The following is a 27,191-nucleotide window of genomic DNA, read 5'->3' as shown; positions in this document are numbered from 1 at the left end:
CGCGTATAAGGCCAAGAATCCTGCAGGAAAACGGTTTTATTAGTCAACTTGCGGTATAGTTAATTCAAACACCTGTTCACAAAATTATGAAACGTATCCAGACTTACCTGACACCTTGCTGGCAATCAGTCCAAGATAAATTATAGAAATACCACTACTGTTGAGTATAGCATCGATAACGCCTATTAATAATCTCCCAAAGTTTCTGTCAGATGACGCTATTGGTCAATGAATGAATCTTGATACTCGTAGCCTACTCCAATTCCTGGGGTGCTCTTGACAGCTCTCGGTCCCCCCAGCGAACAACCACACATGAAGCGTCACACTCGTGACGGAATATGGCAAATAACTAACGGTATTTCCTCTGTGTACAAAACGGTGTAGTGCAATCGTTTTTTTGTTCAATCCATCTGACTGCTTAAGGGTTCGCTGAGAGAAAGAACATACGCAGCCATATCGATTAGCCTCACTACTGTCTAAACAAAACTACTATGCGGACTCCCCGCATGTCGAGGGAAGGCGAAATGTGCTAATCCTAATCGCATTTGCCTCGGGGAGCTCGACAGAAGTAGCGGACAGCTCCACCCAGCGAACCGTTGTCTTTACACCCAGCTATTTCGATAGGCCTAGAAGTGCATGCTCAAGATGACCTGAGGTTCACCATAAAGAAAAGTGACAATTACGTTTGGGATTCAAGTTTATTGTTAGAATGATGTGTAGATTGAGATGTACCGTAATTTGTCTCTTCCTATTAATTATGAAATGTTCACTAAGAAACTTCTCAAAGGTGTTCCTATAGCCTAACAGCCCCTAGTTGGCACAGTGATTGCTGCAGATCACGTTCATTAGCCTTACATCAAAATTATCCCATTTCTCCAATTGTGGACACTTGCACTTGTTCATTTTCAGAAGAAACATAGTCAAGTATAATTTGTAGGTGTCTAGGCCTAACACTTTAAATACCATAGATAGGAATTACTATCACAAAAAGAATAGCCCTATCAATTAATGTTTTCAATTACGCTCAATAAGGCTACTATGATAGAGGCCAAACTAATTGGACGCAATCATAGGGCCTAGCCGTGGCATCTGATAAGGAACAGCACTTGCGCCATCTAGTGGTTTTAACTAGTTACCACAGCCACAACGTCAAAATGGCATATATCGTAAAAATTCATGAAAAGAAAAATGTGCTTTTTAATTTGAGGTTTGGATTAGGCATAAGGTTATCAGTGTGGTTTAGTTTACGGTTAGGTTTAAAATCACTTTTTAAGAAGATAACCTGTAGAAAGTGGCGTGGTTTATGACTTCGTGGATGTGGTAACTAGTGACGACAACATCTAGTGGTCAATGCAAGAATTGGAGTTCCTATCCACGTACGTCATCACGTTAGTATTCTGTTGACGTGGCGTAGCTAAACAAACGAACGCCAGTAAACCGGGTGAAGAATGGATGTGGCTTAGGTCGTCAACGGAACAGTGCTCATGTTTTCAGGTAAAGTCTGGGTGCTTCATCGCTTATAATTTGCAAAAATTAACACGGATTTGTACCAGCAACAATAATAGCGAATGTACTATAGATAGCTAAAACACTTAGGGTACAGATGTTAGCTAAGCTAGCTCTACGTTAGCTTGACAGGCAAGCTAGCTAACTAGAAACCTACCTAACGTAGCTATCTGGCAGCTGCTTCAGTCAGTTGGGACAACAAAGTGTTTGGTTTACTAATGTAGTTAAGTGGTGTGGTGAGAGCACAATGTACGTACCTAACTAGCTGGCAAGTTGTTTTCCCGCAGATGGCTAACGTGTTAGGTTACATATGGATGGGATAGCCCATTCAAATAGACGGTAAACTTTATTAAACGTTAGGGAGGACTGCTGTAAACTGGGTATACCCCACTTGGGTTCTCAGAGAGCTAGTTTAAGGTTAGCCAGAGAGCTAGCTAGCATTTACCTCCATGTTCCGTAACGTTATGCATTTGCATTATAATGCTGAACAAAAACATAAACGCAGCATGTAACTAAAAGTGCTGGTCCCATGTTTCATGAGCTGAAACAAAAGATCCCAGAAATGTTCCATACGGACAAAAAGTTTCTCTCAAACTTTGTTTACATCCCTGTTAGTGCCAAGATAATCTATCCACCTGATATCAAGAAGCTGATTAAACAGCATGATCATTACACAGGTGTACCTTGTGCTGGGGACAAAAGGCCACAATAAAATGTGCAGTTTCGTCACACAACGCCACAGATATCTCAAGTAGTGGGAGTGTGCAATTGCCATGCTGACTGTAGGAATGTCCACCAGAGTTGTTGCCAGAAAATGTAATGTTAATTTCTCTACCATAAGTTGCCTCAATGTAGTTTTAGAGAATTTGGTAGTACGTCCAACCTGCCTCACAACCGCCAGCCCAGGGCCTCCACATCTGGCTTCTTCACCTGCGGGATCCTGCTCAGGAGTATTTATGTCTTTAATAGAGCTCTTTTGTAGGGAAGAACAAATTCTAATTGACTGGGCCTGGCTCCCCAGTGGGTGGGCCTATGCCCACCCATGGCTGCACCTGTGCCCAGTCATGTGAAATCCAAATCAGCAAAGTCTCTGACATTGTTGCGTTTATATCTTTGGTCAGTATATTAGTGATAGCGAATTTACGTTAGTATGGTTATTTTGTTGTGACGGTTATTAACTTAGCTAGTTAGCTAACTGTGACTTCTGCTTAAACTTTAGCCAAAGATTTTTATAACTAAGTTAGACCACAGCCTGTCGTTTCCAATGGGAACAAATTAGTCATAGTGGGCAGAACCAAGCACAAGCTAGCGTGATCCTATTGGCGCGTTCTAGTAACCATTTGCATATTTCCATTAGGGAACTCCTACTTTGAAGTGGCAATAACTCAAATTGCCTTTGCACTCTTAAACAACGCAATTAAAAAACGTAAAAAAAACTGGCAAAGAGTAAAGACTACAAAACTTTGTCCACTCTGTTCAGCACATATTTTAGTTTTGGGAACAGAAAACTGTATTGAGATGAAATGTTTCATTGAGAATTTGCAGAATGTCGGCCAAAATCCACATCGTTCCATTTTCTCCCACTGCTGGCCAATGGGCTTCCTCTCACTGCCATATTTGGTAGTGAGTGGAAAGGCCGAGTGGATGCTTCACATTTATACGTTCTGTGAAATGTCTCGTTGTTCTCTGTGCTTTAGCCCTCTGAACGTTAGCCAAAGTTTATCAAGATGTTATCTGACAAAAAGCTGTCACATCAGCAGCTGATGTTCCTCTCTGAATGTCAAATGGAAATAAATGCCAACGTTATATAAACAAGGAGCTTCAGTACACTGCCTTCTCCCAGGCATCAATCTTATCAGTCAGTACCACTGACTAAACGTACAAGACTGATGGACTTTAATCACCCCTATGAAGATCATTCAACTGGAAGAGTTGGATTGAATGCTCTGTCCTTCACAAGCAAGATACATTTGCTATTGCACATTTTGAAGTGTGTCAGATCTTGTCTATACATTGAATGTAAATGAATGTAGGCTAACTAGCTAGGTGTACCTTAAAAAACAAGCTGTTGTAATATACTTTGCTAATGCATCTGAAACTTGTAACTGAAGCTGTTGTGTAGCTATCAATAACAATGTCTCGCTCCTCTCTTTGAAGTGAAAAATGACTGGGAGAAGCCAGCACTATGGTTTCCAGTCAGCCACGACCATGCAGCCTGCCAATGGAGGACATGCCTACCTATTTGGGAACAGCGCTGAGAACGATCTCGCTGAGGATGGAGAGAGCTACGAGCTGCGCACCCGAGGCCGGGACCGGAGGAGCACCTCCAGGGAGAGGTCAGACGACATTGTCCACCTGGTCCGAGACATTAAAGAAGGGGACACCCTGAATAGCTTCTCCCTGCAGTACCACTGCTCAGTAAGTCAACCTTAATCCCTGTCTTACTCTCTAATGACAAGCCCTTTCAGACAGACCGGACATGTAGCTTTGACTTCTCACTACTTTTTTTGCAACACATAAAATACAAAGTCAACTCCTTTGTTATGTATCTGTGTATCATAGGTAACAGACATCAAGAGGGCCAACAACCTGTTGACAGAGCAGGACTTCTTTGCGCTGAGATCCATCAAGATCCCTGTGAAACGGTTCAGCGTGCTAACAGAGACCCACAACACTGCTCCTCTCAAATCTGCCTCCCCCACAGGCCACCGACGCATCCACCAGCCCCCCGTCTCCATAGAGACTTGCACAGACTCCTCCTCCTCCACAGACAGTGTGGGCAGCTTCTTGCAGGAGAAGGACAAGGACATTGAGCTGCTGGTCAAGTCCACTGGCACCTCCAGAAACAGCCTGAACGAGGTGGTCTCCTCCCTGGCCCTCCAGCAGCCCTTACTGGGGGAGCCTGACTTCAAGCCTGTCCTCAGGAAGGACCCCTACCATGGGGCAGACTGGGGCATGAGGTGGTGGATGGCGGTGGCCATCATGGTGGTGGTTGGCATCGTCACACCAGTGTTCTACCTGCTGTATTACGAGGTGCTGATGAAGGTGGACGTGAGCCACCACACCACCACGCCATCGGCCAATCCGAATGGCATGCAGAATGCCCAGATGTCTGAGCCTGTGGCAATCAATGGAGGGCCCAACTTAAGACCTCACGCTGGAAACGTACCTAAACCAGACTCACATGGACACAATGATGTGGATGACCACCTTGGCCCCAAGAAAGAGAAAACGTAGTGAGGGTGAGAGTCACTGAAGGAGTGGGAGATATTTCTGAGCAGTTCTATTTGGTACAACCTCTCAGAGAATCACTTTATGGGGAACAGAATCCATAGGAAAATTATGGAGGGGAATAATTTTCCGTATGTTTTTAAAACGTTTTTAAAGCACTTTTCTTTTTTTCCCACACAGAGGTACCCAACTGCTTATTGTCCTCTTTGTCAGCTGATGGAACTGTTTCCGTAACGCTGTCTAAAGGGTTTGTGCTATCTGGGATCCTTGGGATGTCCCTACCCTTAACCCCTACGTTACCATATGAGGTTTCAACTTGAATGGGTTGACGTCAGAGTTGGACATCCCAATGACCCTGTCTAAAGTGAGGGTTATTTTCTTGGTCAGAAAAGTATTGATTGCTGCCACTTATCAATGACAGTAATTTGAGGAATATTGGTATACTTTTAGTATTGTCTAAAATGTGTTACAAATCTTGAACATTGCTTGTATATTTTTTTGCCTGTCTAGGGAGAACTGCATTTTGACTCACAAAACCTATATTTCTACTTAGGGCATGGTGACAAAACAGGAAATGCACAATATTCCCAAACACTAGCTTGCTATATTCTAGTGAAATGTTATTTTTCCTCATGTCCATTTCATAAAATCATGTGTAACAAACAGTATGTGCCTTCAACTTGTGGAAAACCAAAACAGGCTGAAAAATAAGTATATTTTGAATAAATTATTGATGCTCAGACTTTGCATGTTTGTTTAATTTGTTTATACAATTATTTACAAAAAGAGCCACTTACAGTATTTAAACTCAAACCACACACGCACGTCTTTATGATTCTCACATTGTAAATGCAGGTTCAAACAAAATGTGAACTTGATGACAGTGTTAGTCATATAGCCAACAGCTATTCAGTAAACAATAAATCATGATTTGCGGGGGAAACACATTTGGAAGAGTGACAGTCAACATTCTTTTGGATTTTTAAATACTGTATGCTCTTGAGATAACATCCATACAGTTGAGGTTAATATGTGGCTCCTTCATCCATGTTCTCATCACTGCCTGCACCAAAATCATCACCATCTTCAAAGTAGCTGGCGATGTAGTCATTTTCCTACAAAAAAGGCGAGTGTTAATTGTGACATTCCCCATTGGTGTGTGAATGCCCTTGCAAAAATAAAAGATTGCCATTTTGTAACTGTAGTCGGCTGGTATTTTGGACGCAGTAATTGCAGAATAACTGCAGTTACACAAATTACTGTAAACAACTTATTTTGGACGCAATATTTACAGCATATTGCAATTGGACTGCAATCTTTTTTAGTAAGGGTGCTATGTGCATAGGTACTGTAGCTATTAAATTTGTCATTTATACTGAACAAAAATATAAAACGCAACATGTAAAGTGTTGGTCCCATGTTTCATGAGCTGAAATAAAAGATCACAGAAATATTCCATATGCATAAGACGCTTATTTCTCTCATTTTGTGGACAAATTTGTTTACATCCCTGTTAGTGAGCATTTCTCCTTTGCCAAGATAATCCATCCACCTGACAGGTGTGGCATATCAAGAAGCTGATTAAACAGCGTGATCATTACATGTGCACTTTCGTAAGATTGGACATTGCTTATAACATCAGATCGGATTTAATCGATCTGGAGATGGTCTGGCTGGATATCTGCCTTCCAAAAACCAAGCCGATTTTGTTGGGGGTGTGTTACATGCCGCCCTATCAGAATGCATTCTATGAAGATCTCGAAAAAAGGTAGCCCAACCCACAATGCATCTATGCACTTCTGTAGATCACTTGCTCTGACCCAAATGATAAAATATCCCACCAGGACTGCTATCCACTGACTACTAGCCACTGACCTCATTCAATGTCATTTTGACTACACTAGTACTTCCTGGTTTGGGGGCTTATCTAAGCTTCTGAATGGGAGGCTCCAGAAAGCCCGGAATACGTTTATCAGGGTCGTTTTTGTATTTATTATGGATCCCCATTAGCTGCTGTTGTATCAATACGTTTTGACCATTTACAATCCAGGGTTACTCAATCAGTTGTCACCCCAACTTGCTCAATTTCCACATTATTTAAATACAATTATTTTAGTTTTTGAAATATTTACGACTAACTTTTCCTTGCCACCCATTCTGAAGCTAACAGCAGCTCTTTGTTAACTGTAGCAGTCATTTCAGTTGCTGTAGTAGCTGACGTGTATAGTGTTGAGTCATCTGCATACATAGACACACTGGCTTCACTCAAAGGCAGTGGCATGTCGTTAGTAGACAAAAAAAAGGGGCCTAGACAGCTGCCCGGCGGAAATCCTGATTCTACCTGGATTATGTTGGAGAGGTTTCCATTAAAGAACACCCTCTGTGTTCTGTTAGACAGGTGCATCTTCATCCACAATATAGCAGGGGGTGTAAAGCCATAGCACATACGTTTTTCCAGCAGCAGACTATGATTGATAATGTCAAAAGCCACACTGAAGTCTAACAAAACAGCCCCCACAATCTTTTTATTTTCAATTTCTCTCAGCCAATTATCAGTCATTTTTGTAAGTGCTGTGCTTGTTGAATGTCCTCAACTGGCTGCCTGTTGATGCTAGTGTCCCAGATTAGACTGGGTTTGGTTTACAGGAATATTTAGGGTTCTGCACCCAGATATCTGACTGATTACTTTCCCCATTTTAGGGATGCACACAATCACAGTACCAGATTAGATGTTACTAATGTGTAATAATAGTATACAGGTTCCGGAGTAATGCTGGGAAAGGTACTTTCTTGTATACTGGCGCCTCAGAGTGGAATGAGTTGCCTCTACCCATAAAAACAACGTCCTCTCTTGGCAGCTTTAAAAATAAAGTAAAAAAACTGTTTGATGTCTTCTGTTCCCATTTGAATGTATCCTATGATATAACCGCAATGATGAGATAGATGTTCTTCTTCTTCGTGTTTATGTTTTATTATCATCATCATCTCGCTGCCATACTGTGTTTAACTGTGTCCGATCTTGTCTAGCCATCTTGTCTCAAGAGGACCACAATGGAAATAAGTCCCAGACTTTGTGTGTTATCCTTGATGATTTTACTCATGTGCATGTATGGATTTTAAGTTTTATGTGTGCTTGTTTTTTTTAAATGGTTGAATTAATAAACGAAAACAATTTGTGCTGGGGACAATAAAAGGCCACTAAAAATGTGCAGTTTTGTCAAACAACAATGCCACAGATGTCTAAAGTTGAGGGAGCTTGCAGTTGGCAAGCTGACTGCAGGAATATCCACCAGAGCTGTTGCTAGAGAATTGAATGTTGATTTCTCTACTATCATTTCAGAGAATTTGTCAGTACGTCCAACTTGCCTCACAACAAAAGACCTTGTGTAACCACTCCAGTCCAGGAACTCCACATCCGGCTTCTTTACCTGCGGGATCGTCTGAGATCAGCCACCCGGACAGCTGATAAAACTGTGGGTTTGCAGAACCTCACAATTTCTGCACAAACTGTCAGAAACTGTCTCAGGGAAGCTCATCTGAGTGTTCGTCGTCCTCACCAGGGGCTTGACCTAACTGCAGTTCGATGTCGTAACTGACTTCAGTGGGCAAATGCTCACCTTCAATGGCCACTGGCATGCTGGAGAAGTGTGCTGTTCACAGATGAATCCCGGTTTCAACTGTACCGGGCAGATGGCAGACAGCGTGTATGGCGTTGTGCATGGCGTTGTGCAGGCGAACAGTTTGCTGATGTCAACGTTGTGAACAGAGTGCCCCATGGTGGCGGTGGGGTAATGGTTTGGGCAGGCATAAGCTACGGACAACGAACACAGTTACATTTTATCTATGAAAATTTGAATGCACAGAGATACCGTGACGAGATCCCGAGGCCCATTGTCATGCTATTCATCCACCGCCATCACCTCATGTTTCAGCATGATAATGCATTGCCCCCCAAGGATCTGTACACAATTCCTGGAAGCTGAAAATGTCCCAATCCTTCCATGGCCTGCACACTCACTAGACATGTCACCCATGGCGCATGTTTGGGATACTGTGGATTGATGTGTACGACAGCGTGTTCCAGTACCCACCAATGTCCAGCAACTTCGCACAGCTATTGAAGAGGAGTGGGGACAAAAATTCCACCTGCCACAATCATCAGCCTGACCAAGTCTATGTGAAGGAGATGTGTCGTGCTACATTAGGCAAATGGTGGTCACACCAGATACGGACTGGTTTTCTGATCCACACACATATCTCTATTCCCAGTCATGTGAAATGCATAGATTAGGGCCTAATTTATTTATTTCAATTGACTGATATCCTTATATGAACATTAACTCTAACATTTTTGAAATTGTTGCATGTTCCGTTTCTATTTTTGTTCAGTGTATATTGCGTATTGTGATCTTCAGACGTTACATACACGTGTCATTTATCACACCCAGAAATCATCGGAGATGTCTCAATACCAAGTTGATTGTACGGAAGTGTGTCAGTGAACAACTTGAAATACAATACATTGTGCGATAGAAGTTGACTACTAAGGATGATTTAGATCAAATTGGGCTTTATATTACAACTAGGGGAGGGGGGGGGGGGGGGTCTCGGGGGGGGTTACCTCTTCTATTTCCTCCTCCTCCAACTCCTCTCCTTCAATTTCTTCCTCCTCTCCTTCCTCTGTAGTTTTCTTTTCTTCTTTCTCCTCGTCTGATTTTACATCATCTTTCTTTTCAAGTTCCTGAAGAAATAGCCATTTTGTATGATTATCCAGCGATACAAACAGCTCTCGCACATAAAACATTATATGACGGGTATGTTCATTTTATCATTATACAAGTCAATGTTATCAGGCTATTAGAATGTCAAATCTGAATGTACAGATAATCCCAACTAGTCCCAACCCCTCCAGAGATTGCTTGTTAAATTTTTTTTTAAAGAAGTGAAAATGAATAAAGGTGATGAAAGTGACTTACATCTAATTTACTGAGTACATCTGCTTTTTCTTTGCTTGATACCTTTATGGGTTTCTTCTTTGCGCCTACTAATATTACGTTCATTATGAAATATAGCTATTAGCATAAAAATCATCATGACATAATTGTAATAAAAAATATATATGTTTGCTTATCCTTACACAAACTTTAGGTACCTGGTTTTACATTCAACTTTTTCTTTTGAGGCATCAGCTCTTTTGGAAAAAGCTGCCAGTCTGTAATGACAAACAAGTGAGAAGTTATATTAAAATAAGTTAATAATATTGGAAATCAGACTCAGGTTTTGTTTACGATATTTGTTTCCACAATGAGGTTGAAATAACACTGAAATTGTGAAAATTATGATAATGCCCTTTTAGTGCAAGAGCTTTTTGAATAAAAATAGTTTTTGGCGCACAGATCATTCTGATCTGATAATTCTGACCAATGACCAGTCATCTTTTATTTGCATATGTATCCTCCTACATTGAAGGGGTAAGCGGGGTAGGCTCTAGAGCAGGGCTCTCCAACCCTGTTCCTGGAGAGCTACCCTCCCAGTTGTAACAAACCTGATTCAGCTTTTAAACCAGCTAATTATCAGAATCAGGTACGCTAGATGAGGGTTGGAGTGAAAACCTACAGTATGATAGTTCTCCAGGAACAGGGTTGGACAACCCTGCTCTAGACAATCCCATCTGCCAATCAGCACTGTATGTAAATATTTTCAAACTATCAACTCGCCCAAACGATCAGACTGAGCAGTTCAATAGCAAAAGGAAATAAATTACAGAAAATATTTAAGTTATTTTCATGAAATAAACCCACATCATGATTTATCAGACACAGTGATGACTTTAAAATACAATTTAAAAAAAGACTGCATGCATCTGATAATGACCAAATTGAACAATTACCTGGTGTCCACTCCTCATCCAACATGTTTTGCCTCTGATACCTCTCCTTGTATCTTTCCACATCTATTTGATATGTAAACAGTAAAGGTTATGCATGGATACTCACACAAACGGAAACTAAACACTCAATTAAGTCAGCAAGCACATTTTGTATCTGCTGGAAATATCTCTTAAATACTTATTTCTCCTGTAGTACATTGAGCATATGACCAAGTGAACTCAAACATATAGATAGAGGTCGACCGATTATGATTTTTCAACGCTGATACCGATACCGATTATTGGATGACCAAAAAAAGCCGATAGCGATTAATTGGCCGATTTTTTAAATGTATTTGTAATAATGACAATTACAACAATACTGAACGAACACTTATTTTAACTTAATATAATACATCAATAAAATCAATTTAGCCTCAAATAAATAATGAAACATGTTCAATTTGGTTTAAATAATGCAAAAACAAAGTGTTGGAGAAGAAAGTAAAAGTGCAATATGTGCCATGTAAGAAAGCTAACGTTCAAGTTCCTTGCTCAGAACATGAGAACATATGAAAGCTGGTGGTTCCTTTTAACATGAGTCTTCAATATTCCCAGGTAAGAAGTTTTAGGTTGTAGTTATTATAGGAATTATAGGACTATTTCTCTCTATACGATTTGTATTTCATATACCTTTGACTATTGGATGTTCTTATAGGCACTTTAGTATTGCCAGTGTAACAGTATAGCTTCCATCCCTCTCCTCGCCGCTACCTGGGCTCGAACCAGGAACACATCGACAACAGCCACCCTCAAAGCAGCGTTACCCATGCAGAGCAAGGGGAACAACTACTCCAAGTCTCAGAGCGAGTGACGTTGGAAACGCTATTAGCGCTCACCCCGCTAACTAGCTAGCCATTTCACATCGGTTACACCAGCCTAATCTCGGGAGTTGATAGGCTTGAAGTCATAAACAGCGCAATGCTTGAAGCATTGCGAAGAGCTGCTGGCAAAAGGCACGAAAGTGCTGTTTGAATGAATGCTTACGAGCCTGCTGGTGCCTACCATCGCTCACTCAGACTGCTCTATCAAATCATAGACTTAATTATAACATAATAACACACAGAAATACGAGCCTTAGGTCATTAATATGGTCGAATCCGGAAACTATCATTTCGAAAACAAAACGTTTATTTTTTCAGTGAAATACGGAACCGTTCAATGAACGTGCAATGAACGCAAGAGAAGTGACACAATTTCACCTGGTTAATATTGCCTGCTAACCTGGATTTCTTTTAGCTAAATATGCAGTTTTAAAATATATACTTCTGTGTATTAATTTTAAGAAAGGCATTGATGTTTATGGTTAGGTACAAGTTGGAGCAACGACAGTTCTTTTTCGCGAATGCGCACCGCATCGATTATATGCAACGCAGGACACGCTAGATAAACTAGTAATATCATCAACCATGTGTAGTTATAACTAGTGATTATGATTGATTGATTGTTTTTTATTAGATAAGTTTAATGCTAGCTAGCAACTTACCGTGGCTTCTTACTGCATTCGCAGGCAGGCTCCTCGTGAGGCAGGTGGTTAGAGCGTTGGACTAGTTAACCGTAAGGTTGCAAGATTGAATCCCTGAGCTGACAAGGTAAAAATCTGTCGTTCTGCCCCTGAACGAGGCAGTTAACCCACCGTTCCTAGGCCGTCATTGAAAATAAGAATGTGTTCTTAACTGACTTGCCTAATTAAATAAAGGTATAGAAAAATAATAATAATACAAATTTTTAAAACGGCATAATCAGCGTCCAAAAATACCGATTTCCGATTGTTATGAAAACTTGAAATCGGCCCTAATTAATCGGCCATTCCGATTAATCGGTCGACCTCTAATACAGATAAAGTCGTTATTTCTACTATACATCAATAAGCTATGATAAGGCTGCACTTGATACGGATACATCATCTTACCCCAGAAAATAATGTGCTCTAAATCCAAGCTTAGTCAGGCCAGGAATTTCTAACTCAATATTCTCTCCTAGATCAGCTTCTCTGTCTCCAGATAAAGTATGGTTAAATGGCTCAGTTCCTGGGTGTTACATTACCTCACCTCATGCCATTGTCTTAATGGATGATGAGATACACTCACCATTGCTGATAATGCAATCTCTCACCTCCTTTTGCAGCCAGAGGCTTGATGTTGTGGGGTAGTAGTCTCATGGTTCCCCTTATCTCCTGTTTCAGGGCTAGCATGTAGTCCTCATCTTCTCCCTCTTTCAACGGCACAGGCTTGAACTCCACATCCTGAATGGGGAAAATAACTGTTGATGTGCCCTTGAGCAAGGCACTTAACCCTAATTGCTCCTGTAAGTCCCTCTGGATAAGAGCGTCTGCTAAATCAGTGTTTCGCAACTCTAGTCCTCCAGTACCCCCAACAGTACCCTTCAGTACCCCCAACAGCCCCGGACAAGCGCACTTGATTCAACTTAACAAATCATCAAGCCGTCAATCAGTTGAATCATGTGAGTTTTTCTGGGGCTCCAAACTGAAACGTGTGCTGTTGGTGAACTGGAGGACTGGAGTTGGGAAACACTGTGCTAAATTACGTAAATGTACTAAAAAGCCCATTCTTCCCAAGACAATGTCACTTACTGGTCCAGGAAACAGAGACCATAAGCCCAGTGAATGCAGTCAGTATAGTACTACTCACTGGATATAGCTTGTTGGGCCCCTCTCTGGTCTGAGGCATGTTCCCCCTGCTGAGGCCCAGGGATTCGATGTTGAAGCTGAAGGCAGCTATACCACGGCCTTTACCACCAGCCATGTCTGCACTACGAGTGGGCTGCTGCTTCCAACACGAGATAACCTATATTACAGAGGACATGGTGATGTTCACATTCTCTCACAAACACATGCACACATGTCCTCTCAGATGTCCTGTAATTTTGATACATATTTACTTTGTTGTTCTTTCGCTGTAATACTACTAGCCACCTAGCAATTTTATGAATTTGGCTTTAGCTAGCCCAGATAGGTTCTAGGTTCCCAATCTCCTAACCTCATAACTAGCTACCAAGAAGCTAGCTGCTTTTAGAAATGCTATTATTTACACACTAGCATCGCTAGGAAGTAGCTTGCAATGTTTTTTGAAAAAACATCTAATAGAAAATAAATTAAACAGACTTTCCAAACGTGGGTCTGTTGTAAGCCCTTGTACCCCTGCACATCGCCTCGGTACTGGTGCTCCCTGTATATAGCAATGTTATTTTTTACTCGTTATTGTTATTCACTGTGTCTTTATTGCTCGTGCCAATATGTCTATTTTGTATCTTTAACCCTGCATTGTTGGAAAAGGACACCCGTTGTTTACGACGCATGTGACAATACAATTTTATTCAATTTTTTATTTGATTTGTAGAACCACTTCCTCTCTGCTTACCCCATGTAAAAATTAAAGTGCTTCACATGTGCCATACCTGCAACAAAAAAAAGCAAGAAGTTGTGGGGGACTTTTATTTCGCCATTAGGTAAGCAGAGGAACTGACCTTGCTGAGTAACTGCATGGGTCTACAACAGACAGGAAATTCTGTTTAATTATATGTTCCATTAGATTTTTTATTTTATTCCCCCCTGCATAAGGATCAAGCCTACAGACAATTTACAGAGTAAGCTGAAATATAATTGTACTTAACTTTTAGTTCCAGCGGACTATTCCGTTTTTTTACCATGTAATTGCTTGCAAATCTAGTGTGTAAATACTGGCGTTGCTAAAAGCAGCTACCAAGAAGTCCTTTCAGGCTATCAACGAAATTCGAGTAGCTAGCAAGATTGGTAGACTTTAGAAAAGCAAGCAATAAATAAATGTACTGAATAAGACTCATTTCTACCAGTCAGGAGGATACAGAGGTATGCCTAGATATGCAGATAAATTGACACATTTTGACATAGAATTAAGCATAGTGATTATGGCTAGATTGCAGGAAAAAGCTGTTTCAGGGTTTTGAAAAATGAAAAATGCTAAAATCTTATGGATGATGCAATATTACTTTTATTTGTCATGTCACCAGAATAAGACCCTCAATATTTATTGGAAAGGAGCATCAAGCTCATCACCTTGCACTTTCACCACCCTGTGAAGTTCATCAATTTTAATTTGTAATAAACTGGATGTTTTCCGGACACATAGTGGGAGGACCACACAACATGTCAACGCTTGTCTCCAAGTTTACTTTGATAGGATGGTTATTAGCCTATATCAATGAGTGCATAAGAGCGTTTCCACTGACATTTCTCGCATAATTCATTTTACCAACAACAAAACTTGTCTAGCGTATTTTGTTTCGTCGACATTTGGAAAGTTTACCGGAAAATGTTGTTTCCATCAGGCCTGACAAAAATGCATGATTTTTTTTATCCGACATGCACTTTACTCGCATAAAAAGGTTGGATGTAAACCTGGTAAATAGTGTCAGCTGTCAATGCATCACTAACTACGTTTCCATCCAACCCTTTAATTCCCATGAATTACCTGATGCATGAGAAAACTAACGCCCGGGCTGATGGAAACATTAAATGCCGGTACAAGTTTATAAATGCTGACAATTGTCGTTCGACATGGTGGGATATTTTTGTTTCGGGAAAATTAATTTATGCTAGAAATTGCGGTGGAAACGCCTTTATGCGCAAATATTGATATAATAACAATCATATGGAAGTACACTTGGAGTCATGCGATGATGATTATGTTGTGTGGTCCTCTCACTATGACTCGGGAAAGTAAGCAGGCTACAGATGAAATACATTGATGAATTTCACAGGGTGGTGAATGTGCAAGGTGATGAGCGTGGGTCATTTTCTGGTGACATGATCATCGATGCTTTCCTGCCGTTTGACAAATAATATCGTTGATCCACTATACGCTCATAATGTAGGCTAAGTAGCCTACCAGCACTGTTCTGCGAGCTGCTGGCTAGATAGAGCACATGTGCCAAGACCAGAGTGGGCACATTTGCTATATAACGCAACGGTTTTATGACAACCATCAGTAGTTGAAAAATATTTGAAATCGCGAAAGTCAGTTTGATGGAAACAAATCTCTGGTGGGAAAATGCGCATATTGTTTTAGGCAGATTTTAGAATATTCGCATGAAAAAAGCTGTCACAAATTGGATGGAGACCCAGCTACAGTAAGCCCATGTTGTGAATTGAAATCCATTGCATGTTTGTTATCTTTTTCGGTTGAACTAGAATAGCGTGTTCTGTGTGGGTTAATCAAATAGTCGAATATCATGGAGTTATAAGTAGGACCTAATTACCACGCCACCGGTGAATTGTCGGTCCTCGTCTTTCTCCTTTGCGCACAGCTGTTACTTTGTAGCGATGCATACATTGGGCATTGTTTATATGACGACATGGGTAGGTGTGTTTTAGCCAATAGCTTTTGGTTTTCACAGTGCCGTCATACATCTATCCGTCCAGTCAACATGCGTTCCTCCCACAAGGGTGTGTCCGGTGGCCACCATTATTTTTGCGTTTTAAAATCTTAGACATTCAAATACAGTGATATTACCTGTGTGTATCAGAAAAACGGCAATTGACAGCAGCTTTGTTATTACGCGTAGCCAAGTGCATGACCTGGCATGTCTGCCACGGACTGGTACGCGCATAAATCCCTCGGAGAAGGACTATACTGGATCCAGGAGAAGTTTTTCGAATCGTCAAACAGAGCTAATATTTGGCTCCTCCGAGGATCTCACCAAGACGTAGTGATAGACACAGGCTTGGGTTTGAGGAGCTTACCTGACTACATTAACTCCAAAAGTCTGCTTGGAGACGACCCGCAGCGAAAGAACCCCCTTTTGGCTATCGCCACCCACGCCCACTTCGACCACTCAGGTGGTCTGCATCAGTTCCAACAGGTCGGGGTCCACAGTGCAGAGGTCGATGCGTTGGCTAACGGAGACAACTTCGAGACGGTCACCTGGCTGTCCGATAGAGAGATAGTCCAGGCTCCCTGGCCGGGATGGAGGGCCAGGCAATACAGAGTCAAGGCTGTACAACCAACACATATACTACAAGAAGGTAAGAACCAAACCAAACATTCTATAGAGATACCAATGTGGTGGCATAATTGTTACAGACATCTAGAAGACCATTTGCTGTATGCTGTTGAGATAAGGATATGGTCAATATGAATGTAATAACACAGCCCTTTTAAGGATGTGTCTGCAACCCTTGTTACAGACTTTGCATTGGAATACGCTTTCACATTAGGCTGCATCCCAAGGGAAATTTATACTGCAGAGACTTGGCAGAGCACCAACACTGGCCTCCCATCACGCACGCACGCACACACACGTGCATTACCCCTCCCTGTTTTTGTATTCCATCATACTCTCAATTGAAGTCAGAGCTTTAAAAATCTGACTGCGCATTCTCGAGATGAGGTTCCACACCCTAAATAAGTCTATTGACTCAGTTACATGAACTGTACAATGTAGTTGCTTATTTTATTTATTTTATTTAACCTTTCTTTAACTTGGCAAGTCAGTTAAGAACAAATTCCTATTTACAATGACGGCATGCCCCGGCCAAACCCTAACAACGCTGGGCCAAATGTGCGCCGACCTATGGGACTCCCAATCACGGCCGGTTGTGATATAGCCTGGAATTGAACCAGGGTCTGTAGTGATGCCTCTAGCACTGAGATGCAGTGCCTTCGACCGCTGCACCACTCGAGAGCCCTTATAATGGGTCCCATAGGAAAGATTATTTTTGGTCATGGTTCAATGTCACATACACCGGATAGGTGCAGTGAAATGTGTTGCTTTTACAGGGTCAGCATAGTAGTACGGCACCCCTAGAGAAAGTTAGGGTTAAGTGCCTTGCTCAAGGGCACATCGGCAGATTTTTCACCTTGTCAGCTCAGGTATTTGAACCAGCAACTGGCCCAATGCTCTAACCACTAGGTTACCTCCCGCCCTCTTAGGATCATAAATAGCCCTAGCCCTACTGTGCAGTATGCCGGTATCTGCAAAGATACAGTGCCTTCAGAAAGTATTCACACCCCTTGACCTTTTCCATATTTTGTTCTGTTACAGCCTGAATTTAAAATGGATTACATTTATGAATGATGTTTTTAGCAATAACATCAGGAGTAACAATGTGCTTAACAAGTCAGATAAGTTGTATGGACTCACTCTGTGTGCAATAATGGTGTTTAACATGATTTTTGAAGGACTACACCATCTCTGTACCCCACACATACAATTCCCTCAGTCGAGCAGTGAATTTCAAGCTCCGATTCAACGACAAAGACCAGGAAGGTTTTCCAATGCCTCGCAAAAAAGGGCACCTATTAGTAGATGGGTAAAATGAACAAAAAACAGATATTGAACATCCTTTTGAGCATTTTAGAGACAGGCGTCCTTCCTAACTCAGTTGACGGAGAGGAAGGAAACCGCGTGGTGATTTTAAACCAGTTACAGAGTTAAATGGCTGTGATAGGAGAACTGAGGATGGATCAACAATGTTGCAGTTACTACACAATACTAACCTAAATGACAGAGTGAAAAGAAGGAAGCCTGTACAGAATTAAAATATTCCAAAACATGCATCCTGTTAGCAATAAGGCACTAAAGTAATACTGCCAAAAAATTTGATTTAAAAAAAACTTTTTGTCCTGAATATAAAGCATTATGTTTGGGACAAATCCAACACACAACCTTTCATACTTTCAAGCATGGTGATGGCTGCATCATGTTATGGGTATGCTTGTCATCGGCAAGGACTAGGGAGTTTTTTTTGTTGATAAATAGAAACGGAATAGAGCTAAGCACAGGCAAGTCCTAAAGGAAAACCTGGTTCAGTCTGCTTTCCAACAGACACTGGGAGACAAATCCACCTTTCAGGAGGACAATAACCTAAAACGCAAGGCCAATTATACACTGGAGTTACTTACCAAGACGACATTGAATGTTCCTGAGTGTCCTAGTTACAGTTTTGACTTGAAAATGGCTGTCTAGCAATGATCAACAACCAACTTGGCAGAGCTTGAAGAATTAAAACAATAATAATGGGTAAATATTGTACAATCCAGGTTTGCAAAACTCTTGGAGACTTACTGAAAGACTCACAGCTGTAGTCACTGCCAAAGGTGATATTAACATGTATTGACTCAGGGGGTTGAATACTTATATTAGTTTTATTTTCCATGAAAAATAAAAATAAATCCCACATTGTAATACTACAAAATGTGGAAAAAGTCAAGTGGTGTGAATACTTTCTGAAGGCACTGTGTATGCTATTTTCATACTCAGCTGATGACTTTGATGGATTGTATTTCAGCCAAGGAAATACAGCAGACTAGACCCGGCCATACTGAATTACTACAGAGCCTGAAAGGGAGAATGTACACATATTCAATCCCAGCCACAGAGATCAGACCACAACACAAGTTATATTCTTGCTATGAAGACACACACACACTCCTGATCCATATTCTTTTTTTTTTTTTTTTAAATTTTTTATCCCCTTTTCTCCCCAATTTTCGTGGTATCCAATCGCTAGTAATTACTATCTTGTCTCATCGCTACAACTCCTGTACGGGCTCGGGAGAGACGAAGGTCGAAAGTCATGCGTCCTCCGAAGCACAACCCAACCAAGCCGCACTGCTTCTTAACACAGCGCGCCTCCAACCCGGAAGCCAGCCGCACCAATGTGTCGGAGGAAACACCGTGCACCCGCCCCCCTCAGTTAGCGCGCACTGCGCCCGGCCCGCCACAGGAGTCGCTGGAGCGCGATGAGACAAGGATATCCCTACCGGCCAAACCCTCCCTAACCCGGACGACGCTAAGCCAATTGTGCGTCGCCCCACGGACCTCCCGGTCGCGGCCGGCTGCGACAGAGCCTGGGCGCGAACCCAGACTCTGGTGGCGCAGCATAGCACTGCGATGCAGTGCTCTAGACCACTGCGCCACCCGGGAGGCCTCTGATCCATATTCTTAATTATGGCAGGGTTTTGGTCCGTCTTGTCACATTTTCACGCATTGCCGCACACTTAAAAAAGTTGGCTCAAACTCCCCCAGCCAGCATCCGATCCCTGGGTAATCTAAGCACTGGTCAATACACTTCTGCTGCGTCAGTGCTGCAATGCAGTTGGAATATCTTATTGCTCAATGTGTCTGTTTTCCCCATCTTTCTTTCTCTCCTCATTCTCCCTCAGGTGATGTCATCAACCTGGGTGACAGGCAGCTGACGGTGCTGCACATGCCCGGCCACTCCCGGGGCAGCATCTGCCTGCACGATGGCGACAACAAGATGCTGTTCAGCGGGGACGTGGTCTACGACGGAGCCATGATTGACTGGCTGCCCACCAGCCAGGTCAGCGACTACATCAGCAGCTGTGAGCGCCTGGTGGGGCTGGTGGACAGCGAGCAGGTGGACCAGGTAATGCCGGGACACTATCACACATTTGGCGCGAAGCAGCTCCACCGCATCGCCTCGGGGTACATCGACAAAGCTGGCACCTGCCCGGCACGCTTCTCCACGTTCGCCTGGAGGACCTTGGCCGGATTGGCGTTACGGGCCTCCAACACACGGGGCATCTGCTAGCTATAGGGACAGGCTAGTGTTGAGTCGCACAGGTAGACTGGGGATATGCGGGAGATAATTTACCCCCTCAATGATCAGGAATTCTTTGTACTGTCAATCAGAAACTGCTGTGATCCAATGCATGTTATTTTACGTCATTCATTAAAATGCCCCCACGCTTTACATCAGGCAACGATTGACAGAATATCAAGATTCCCATCATTATGGGATGCATTCAAGACTGGAAAATGAATATATATATTTTTTAAATATAATTTTAAGAATGACAAGTTGGGTGATTGTTGGAATGTGCTTTCACATTAGGCAGCATCTCTTATGACGGTGTTTTTCAACCCCATATACAGTTGCATATTTTTGTATTAGCCCAGCTAGTATAACTAATGAAGAGCTTGATGGTTAGTTGTCGAAACAAATATGCAACCTTGAGGCTCTTGGATCAGAGATGAGTAACACTGCCATAAGGGAAATAAGGTGACAGGCAGCACACCACCTACTGACCTCAACACAGACAGAAAGAGAGAGACAGAGACATTCACACACACAGAGCATGACCCGTCTATATCTTTGTAACCTCGTCCCCAGGCTAACAGAGAGAGAAAGGCGGCTGGTGGACGAGACTATATATTTTGTAACACTGCATAAGCCATCACGAGTATTAGCACATTCTTGAAATGAGACATTCCAGTTACTGTGTTGTTTTTCTTTTACTTTCAACACTGAGAAAAGGACATTTTCAACAGCACAAATTTCCCATTGAAAGATTCATATGATAGTTTGGCTGCAAATGCCAATTCTCCTCCCTTTTCCAAAGTGTGCCCTTGCACACTCCACGTCATAGATTTAACAATGGTGGAAAATCCCTCTAGCGAATGATTTCACTAATCCAATGATTTTAAATTCATGACTGGAAGTGCACAGTTTGGGAGACGGGTGGAGAATCGGCACGCAGGCTTGGATCCTGTGTGCAGAGAATGACAGGGATAACTAGGTCACCAATGGTTCTTGCAGTACATTGTCTGGATAGCTGAAATGCGCTACAGCAGTTTTCAACTTTAAATGGATAAAATATTCATTCAGTCCCTAGACTATGAAACAGAACACTGCGTTGGCATGCACTATGTCTGCATACATTTTGGGTCAACTGACAGTTTAACGGGGTAGGCCATCATTGTAAATATGAATTTGTTCTTAATTAACTGACTTGCCTAGTTAAATAAAGGTAAAAAAAAAAACGAAGTGTCTGTCTAACTCGGCCCGATTTGTTATTAATCCTTTGCCTACATCAAAGCATCTTTTATTTCCAATTCTGATTATGCATAAGTGATTTGAGGTAAGGTAAATGAAACAAGGTAATTAAATGGAACGATAATGTAGTGCCCATCCCTGCAAGTTAAAAGGCCATACAATTTCAATTCTGCATAATAGCACAGAATTTTATAAACTTTACATGTTATGCTTCCATATGACTGGTTTCACATTTGTCTCCAGACATTAGAAGGTAAATATATATTTTTTAAAGTGTCATTTATATTTACAATTCCCTTAACCAAACAGATTACTCATTTACCTAGCTCTTATCAAGTTGTAAATTACAGTGCATGGAGATTGATGTTATTTCTATCAGGGGGGAAAAAGTAGATGCTTTTTCCACTTGGAACTGGTAGGTTCACTAGACCTCACTCATGGTTTACGATAACGTAAAGGTGATGGAATTATGTCAAAGTCAGAATACAGCGTATCTGTAGCCACACCTTAATTTATTCGTCTCCACCTCGAACTAATAGTTGAGTAGCATGCTATTCTCATGCTTATGTTCAAGGTCAGAATACGCAGAGAAAAGTGCATAAAAAAATTGAATATTGTTCCATTTACACGCGCTTAACTCGGGTCAGAATCGGGCCCATGTGTTGAATGGTCATATGGGGTGAAATGTGTATATATTTGAGTATGTGAGCACATAGTCCATTTGACCTGACAAAGATCCTTGTGGATCGAAACGTTGTCAATAAAAGTGGTAATTGGGAGCATATTCAGTGTGCGGGCCTTTGTTCAACATTGACAAAAAGAGCAGGGCTGTTCAATGTCGGTCCTGGAGGGCTCTCATCATACTCTCATTATAATCAGGGACTGATACAGACCTGGGAAACCAGGTGAGTACAATTAACTACCAGGTAGAAACAAAACAAAAGTGTTTCAGTCATCCCAGGACAGGAATTGAACGGCCCAGCTCTAGTTGGCTAATAGCTTTTCTCCTCTACATATCAAACGATACTCTATCGTTTCCACTAAAATGAGACAGACATGACAAGAAAACAATGGCTGTTCTAAATTGACAAATCATTTATTATCGTTATGTTACATATTTAAACAACACAGGACACTTGCATGGTTAACATTTAATGTTATCTACCGGATGCAGGTATAGATCTGAAATCAACTGTTAAAATAATATCAATTGAGCTGTATTTATAACAAAATCAATAATGTAAATTATATTTTAACAAAAAGAAAAGAGAACGAGTTTTGTTAACTTACAAAAACCTTTACAGTAACAAATGCCACTGAAGCATTTACAGTTGTTTTAATGAGTGAGCCAGCTGTGAGCCCTTGGAACACAGTAACATATCATAGCCTACAGTCCATCATAAACAAAGAAACAGGGAGGGATTGATAGGCTTCAATGCATAGACCAGGGGGGCCAACCACACTTAGCCCTGCCCACCTTATCATAATTTAACTACTACAATCACCTGGTTGGCATTTCTTAGTAGGTAAAAGACTGCACTATCTATCTAAAGAAAAAGCTAAACACAATATTTGCTATAGATCAGTAATTCCTGTATTGCCTACTTGCATAATCGATTGCGATGCTCTATATATACAGTACCAGTCAAAAGTTTGGACACCTACTTATTCCAAGGTTTTTCTTTATTTTTTAAAACTATTTTATACATTGTAGGATAATAGTGAAGACATCAACTATGAAATAACACATATGGAATCATGTAGTAACCAAAAAAATGTTAAACAAATCAAAAAATATTTTATATTCTTCAAAGTAGCCAACCTTTGCAACAGCTTTGCATTCTCTCAACCAGCTTCATGAGGTAGTCACCTGGAATGAATTTAAATTAACAGGTGTGCCTTGTTAAGTTAATTTGTGGAATTTCTTTCCTTAATACGTTTGAGCCAATCAGTTGTGTTGTGACAAGTAGGGGTGGTATACAGAAGATAGCCCTATTTGGTAAAAGACCAAGTCCATATTATGGCAAGAACAGCTCACATAAGCAAAAGTCCATCATTACTTTAAGACATGGTCAGTCAATGCGGAACATTTAAGTGCAGTTGCAAAAACCATCAAGCGCTGTGATGAAACTGGCTCTCATGAGGACCGCCACAGGAAAGGAAGACCCAGAGTTACCTCTGCTGCAGAGGATAAGTTCATTAGAGTTAACTGCACCTCAGATTCAGCCCAAGTGAATACGTCAGAGTTCAAGTAACCGACACATCTCAACATCAACTGTTCAGAGGAGACAGCGTGAATCAGGCCTTCATGGTCGAATTGCTGCAAAGAAACCACTACTAAAGGACACCAATAATAACAAGAGACTTACTTGGGCCAAGAAACACGAGCAAGGGACATTAGACCGGTGGAAATCTGTCCTTTGGTCTGATGAGTCCAAATTGTACATTTTTGGTTTCAACCGCAGTGTCTTTGTGAGATGCAGAGTAGGTGAACAGATGATCTCTTCATGTGTGGTTCCCACCGTGAAGCATGGAGGTGATGGTGCTTTGCTGGTGACACTGTCAGTGATTTTATTTAGAATTCAAGGTACACCTAACCAGGATGGCTACCACAGCATTCTGCAGCGATACACCATCCCATCTGGTTGGGACTACCATTTGTTTTTCAACAGGACAATGACCCAACAAACCTCCAGGCTGTGTAAGGGCTATTTGACCAAGAAGGTGAGTGATGAGTGCTGCATCAGATGACCTGGCCTCCACAATCACCCGACCTCAACCCAATTGAGATGGTTTGGGATTAGTTGGACCGCAGAGGGAAGGAAAAGCAGCCAACAAGTGCTCAGCATATGTGGGAACTCCTTCAAGATGGTTGAAAAAGCATTCCAGGTGAAGCTGGTTGAGAGAATGCCAAGTGTGCAAAGTTGTCATCAAGGCAAAGGGTGGCTACTTTGCAGAATCTAAAATATATTTTGATTTGTTTAACACTTTTTAGGTTACTACATGATTCCATGTGTTATTTCATAGTTTTTCTGTCTTCGCTATTATTCGACAATGTAGAAAATAGTACAAATAAATAAAAACCCTAGAATGAGTGGACTGGTACTGTGTGTGTGTGTGAGAGATAATTCTGGGACCGGTTTTCAGGCCATAAGGTTATGACTGTACCACAAACTAAGCTATAAATCCACAAGGTCAAAGGTGGGATATCTAAACTCTTCACCCATGTATGTGCATTCCCAGGTTCTACATTCTCAAATACATAACATTTGCCAACCTAACTGAATTGGATGATATTAAAATACCCTTGAACTGAGAAGAGCTGTAGCACGTGGCTTAAACCACCCAGCAACACTGTTCTCCATGCAGAGTATTAGTTTCATCAACAGAGTATCGTTTGTGAGGAAATCCTTGCCTGCTAGTAGGGGCATATTAAAGATTGACAAGGACATCCAAAGCGTATGCCTCTCCATTCCAAAACCATCTAGGCCTACAACTTAACTCGTGGATTTTGTAGGGGCCGGCCCAGATTTCAAAGTCGGTACATTTGCACGCAATACCGCAACGAGGCAGTGTAACAAGTTAATATGGGTTCTCGTGATTATGTATTACGTTACCTTTGGCTTATTTCAATTCATTATAATTACTCCATAAGTGATTAACAGAAATCTTAAATATTGGTTGGTGTGTAGTAGGCCTACAATGTGTTAATGAATGCAGGGGAGGTTCTAGGAACCTCGACGTGACCCTGTAGGAACAGTAGGAACAAGTAGTACAGTAAATTATTGGGGGAACTGTTGCATTAAGTTGCTTTCAATTCATTCACCAAGATCTCCGGCAACGCATTCTTTGACTTTGAGCACAATCATGCAATAAGCGAATCGGTGCATAAGTATACTTGCTCCTTCTGGGCATGAATTCATAAAACAGGTGACGGGTCTCGTCATTTGGATAGATCACAGTGAGCCTTTTTGGTACAGGTAACAACAACCCCATGACCACATATAGACACTAAACATTCCCATACACTTGACAGTTCACTTGGCCACATGCTCACTGCCCTGCCCAAACCCAAATACAGCACATACAGTAAGTAAATACCACAGCTGAACTAACAAGATGCTATGAAATCATGTTCATATTGAGGGGTGTATGGCTTAGATGACTGACGAGGAAGCGCTAGTCTTTGATTGACAGATGCTGCCCTTTCCAGTTGGAGATTTCAGATGCGCAGAGCCTAGAGATATTGCGTTTATATCAGCAACAAAAAAACTTTTTCTTCAATTTCCTAACCAGCATCACCATTAGAACGAGAAGCAGAAGACTCCCATGTTCTGTGGACCATTGATACTGACACAGCCCAGTGAAGAGCTGGACGCAGAATGTCCTAAGCCTAAAGTAATTCCAGTTAATACCAGGGCTCTTTCAACTGAGGGACTGGCTTCCTTCCCGCCAGTTCTTACCAGGACTTTGGATGATGTGGGGGTCTGAGGTGGATTATCCCTGGCTCAGTGGTTTAGATACAGTAAGTGGGGGTCTGAGGTGGGTTACCTCTTGCTCTGGAGACGGTTTAGATGAGTGGGGGTCTGAGGTGGGTTATACCTGGCTCTGGAGCCAATTTCGGGGGTCCAGTTTGGCTCTCAAGTTCATGAGGCTCCGGCGGGCCGAGGAGGGGCGTGAGAAAGGGGTACCGTCCAACGAGGAGGGGCTGTGGCTGCCCTCGCTGGAGCTGTTACTGGAGGTGGAGCTGGAGCAGGACAGGGTGGCCTGGGGGACGCATTGGGCCGGGATGGGGGCAAGGGAGGAGGAGGAAGGGGGCTGACAGGAGCACTGTAACACCCCCCCATACCCCCTGCCCCTGAGAGTGCTAAGCTTGGCATCCAGGGAGAGAGTGCGGGGGCGGAAGCGGGGGGAGGAGAGGGAGAGGGGCTCGGCCCAGCCTCGGTGGCGGAAGCGGGGGGAGGAGAGGGGCTCGGCCCAGCCTCGGTGGCGGGAGCAGGGGCTGGTGCTGCAGGGGCTGTCGCTGTCCGAGGTCAGGCTGGCATCTGAGGAGAGCAGGCCTGGCCAGGGGCAGCGCAGGGAGCTCAGTGGGCTGTGGGGGAGGCGGTGGGGGGAGCGGGGGCTGTGGCGGGCCAGCCGAGGGGTGCGGGAGCCACCAGGAGACTCCTCGAACAGGGACATCCAGGGAGGAGAGGTCCCCAGCTGGCTCCTCAGCTCCAGCTCCTGCATCTGCCGCGTCAGGATGTCCGTCACCGTGCTGATGTCATCAGAGGTGTCAATAACTAGAAGGAGCAGAGGAAAGTCATTACTCCACTGTGGAAGGATGCTATGCTCATAAAGTTGAGAAAGTTTAGAGAAGGGTAGGCCTAGACTTGGTGGTGGTAGTTGAGGGATGTCAGCTTTAACACTCCTCAGTAGGTAGGAGAGCCCAGTACGGGGGGGGAGGGAAGTGGACCCCACTGGTACTTCACCTGTCGTTGTAATAGGAGGAGAGCAGAGCACGAATCTCAGCAGACACAGCGTTATCCTGCAGCAAGAGACCCTCGCAAGAGGGGGTGGTGAGGGGGGCTAGGATCCAGGGGGAGAGGGGCAGGTATAATGTACATTGACAAGCAGTAAAATATAATGGCGATATATCATTTGGGGAATGAAATGACGTGCGCGACAAGGTAAAAGTACGTTCATTTTGAATATGAAGATTAGCATTCGATTGGAGTGTACAATTAA

At 42.4% G+C, this 27,191-nt stretch overlaps 5 protein-coding genes across 11 annotated transcripts in view; 2 read left to right on the top strand and 3 right to left on the bottom strand.

Moving 5' to 3' along the window:
• adgrv1 (adhesion G protein-coupled receptor V1) overlaps positions 1 to 506 on the bottom strand; it is a 180,652-nt gene extending 180,146 nt beyond the window's left edge. The window contains exon 1 of the mRNA XM_071353942.1: positions 108 to 506. The gene's annotated coding sequence lies outside the window, so the exon portion shown is untranslated. The remainder of the gene's footprint in view (positions 1 to 107) is intronic.
• Positions 507 to 1,361: 855 nt separating this feature from the next.
• On the top strand, positions 1,362 to 5,477 carry lysmd3 (LysM, putative peptidoglycan-binding, domain containing 3). Its single transcript, XM_071353937.1, has 4 exons — positions 1,362 to 1,494; positions 3,664 to 3,924; positions 4,069 to 4,748; positions 4,918 to 5,477. The coding sequence occupies exons 2-3, from the start codon at positions 3,670 to 3,672 to the stop codon at positions 4,741 to 4,743; spliced, it is 930 nt and encodes a 309-aa protein (XP_071210038.1). The 5' UTR covers positions 1,362 to 1,494; positions 3,664 to 3,669; the 3' UTR covers positions 4,744 to 4,748; positions 4,918 to 5,477.
• An 11-nt stretch (positions 5,478 to 5,488) lies between these two features.
• On the bottom strand, positions 5,489 to 16,541 carry polr3g (polymerase (RNA) III (DNA directed) polypeptide G). Of its 3 annotated transcripts, none has more exons than XM_071353941.1 (8): positions 16,407 to 16,541; positions 13,318 to 13,473; positions 12,782 to 12,911; positions 10,628 to 10,690; positions 9,890 to 9,949; positions 9,714 to 9,781; positions 9,359 to 9,478; positions 5,489 to 5,852 (listed from the first exon to the last, which is right to left on the bottom strand). In XM_071353941.1, exons 2-8 carry the CDS (start codon positions 13,429 to 13,431, stop codon positions 5,763 to 5,765), a joined length of 645 nt encoding a protein of 214 aa, XP_071210042.1. In that variant the 5' UTR covers positions 13,432 to 13,473; positions 16,407 to 16,541; the 3' UTR covers positions 5,489 to 5,762. The 3 variants fall into 3 exon arrangements, with proteins under 3 accessions (XP_071210042.1, XP_071210041.1, XP_071210040.1); XM_071353940.1 differs by lacking the exon at positions 16,407 to 16,541 and adding an exon at positions 16,177 to 16,290; XM_071353939.1 differs by lacking the exon at positions 16,407 to 16,541 and adding an exon at positions 15,923 to 16,003.
• mblac2 (metallo-beta-lactamase domain containing 2) lies at positions 16,247 to 20,398 on the top strand. The gene is made up of 2 exons (XM_071353938.1): positions 16,247 to 16,688; positions 19,831 to 20,398. Exons 1-2 carry the CDS (start codon positions 16,247 to 16,249, stop codon positions 20,217 to 20,219), a joined length of 831 nt encoding a protein of 276 aa, XP_071210039.1. The 3' UTR covers positions 20,220 to 20,398.
• A 2,137-nt stretch (positions 20,399 to 22,535) lies between these two features.
• The window catches only part of LOC139545774 (rhotekin-like), a 144,836-nt gene continuing 140,180 nt past the window's right edge, over positions 22,536 to 27,191 (bottom strand). For 3 of the 5 annotated variants that reach the window (XM_071353932.1, XM_071353933.1, XM_071353934.1), the window contains exon 12: positions 22,536 to 26,746. In XM_071353932.1, the coding sequence (XP_071210033.1) occupies positions 26,061 to 26,746 (686 nt within the window). In that variant the 3' untranslated portion in view covers positions 22,536 to 26,060. Of the gene's footprint in view, positions 26,747 to 26,935; positions 27,033 to 27,191 lie in introns of all 5 variants that reach the window. The other 2 variants (XM_071353935.1, XM_071353936.1) reach the window with 2 other exon arrangements.

Source organism: Salvelinus alpinus, chromosome 19 (genome assembly GCF_045679555.1).
Source record: "Salvelinus alpinus chromosome 19, SLU_Salpinus.1, whole genome shotgun sequence".
Lineage (NCBI taxonomy): Eukaryota > Metazoa > Chordata > Actinopteri > Salmoniformes > Salmonidae > Salvelinus > Salvelinus alpinus.
Note: the sequence above shows the minus strand (reverse complement) of the source record. Positions and strands in the feature narration are given on the sequence as shown.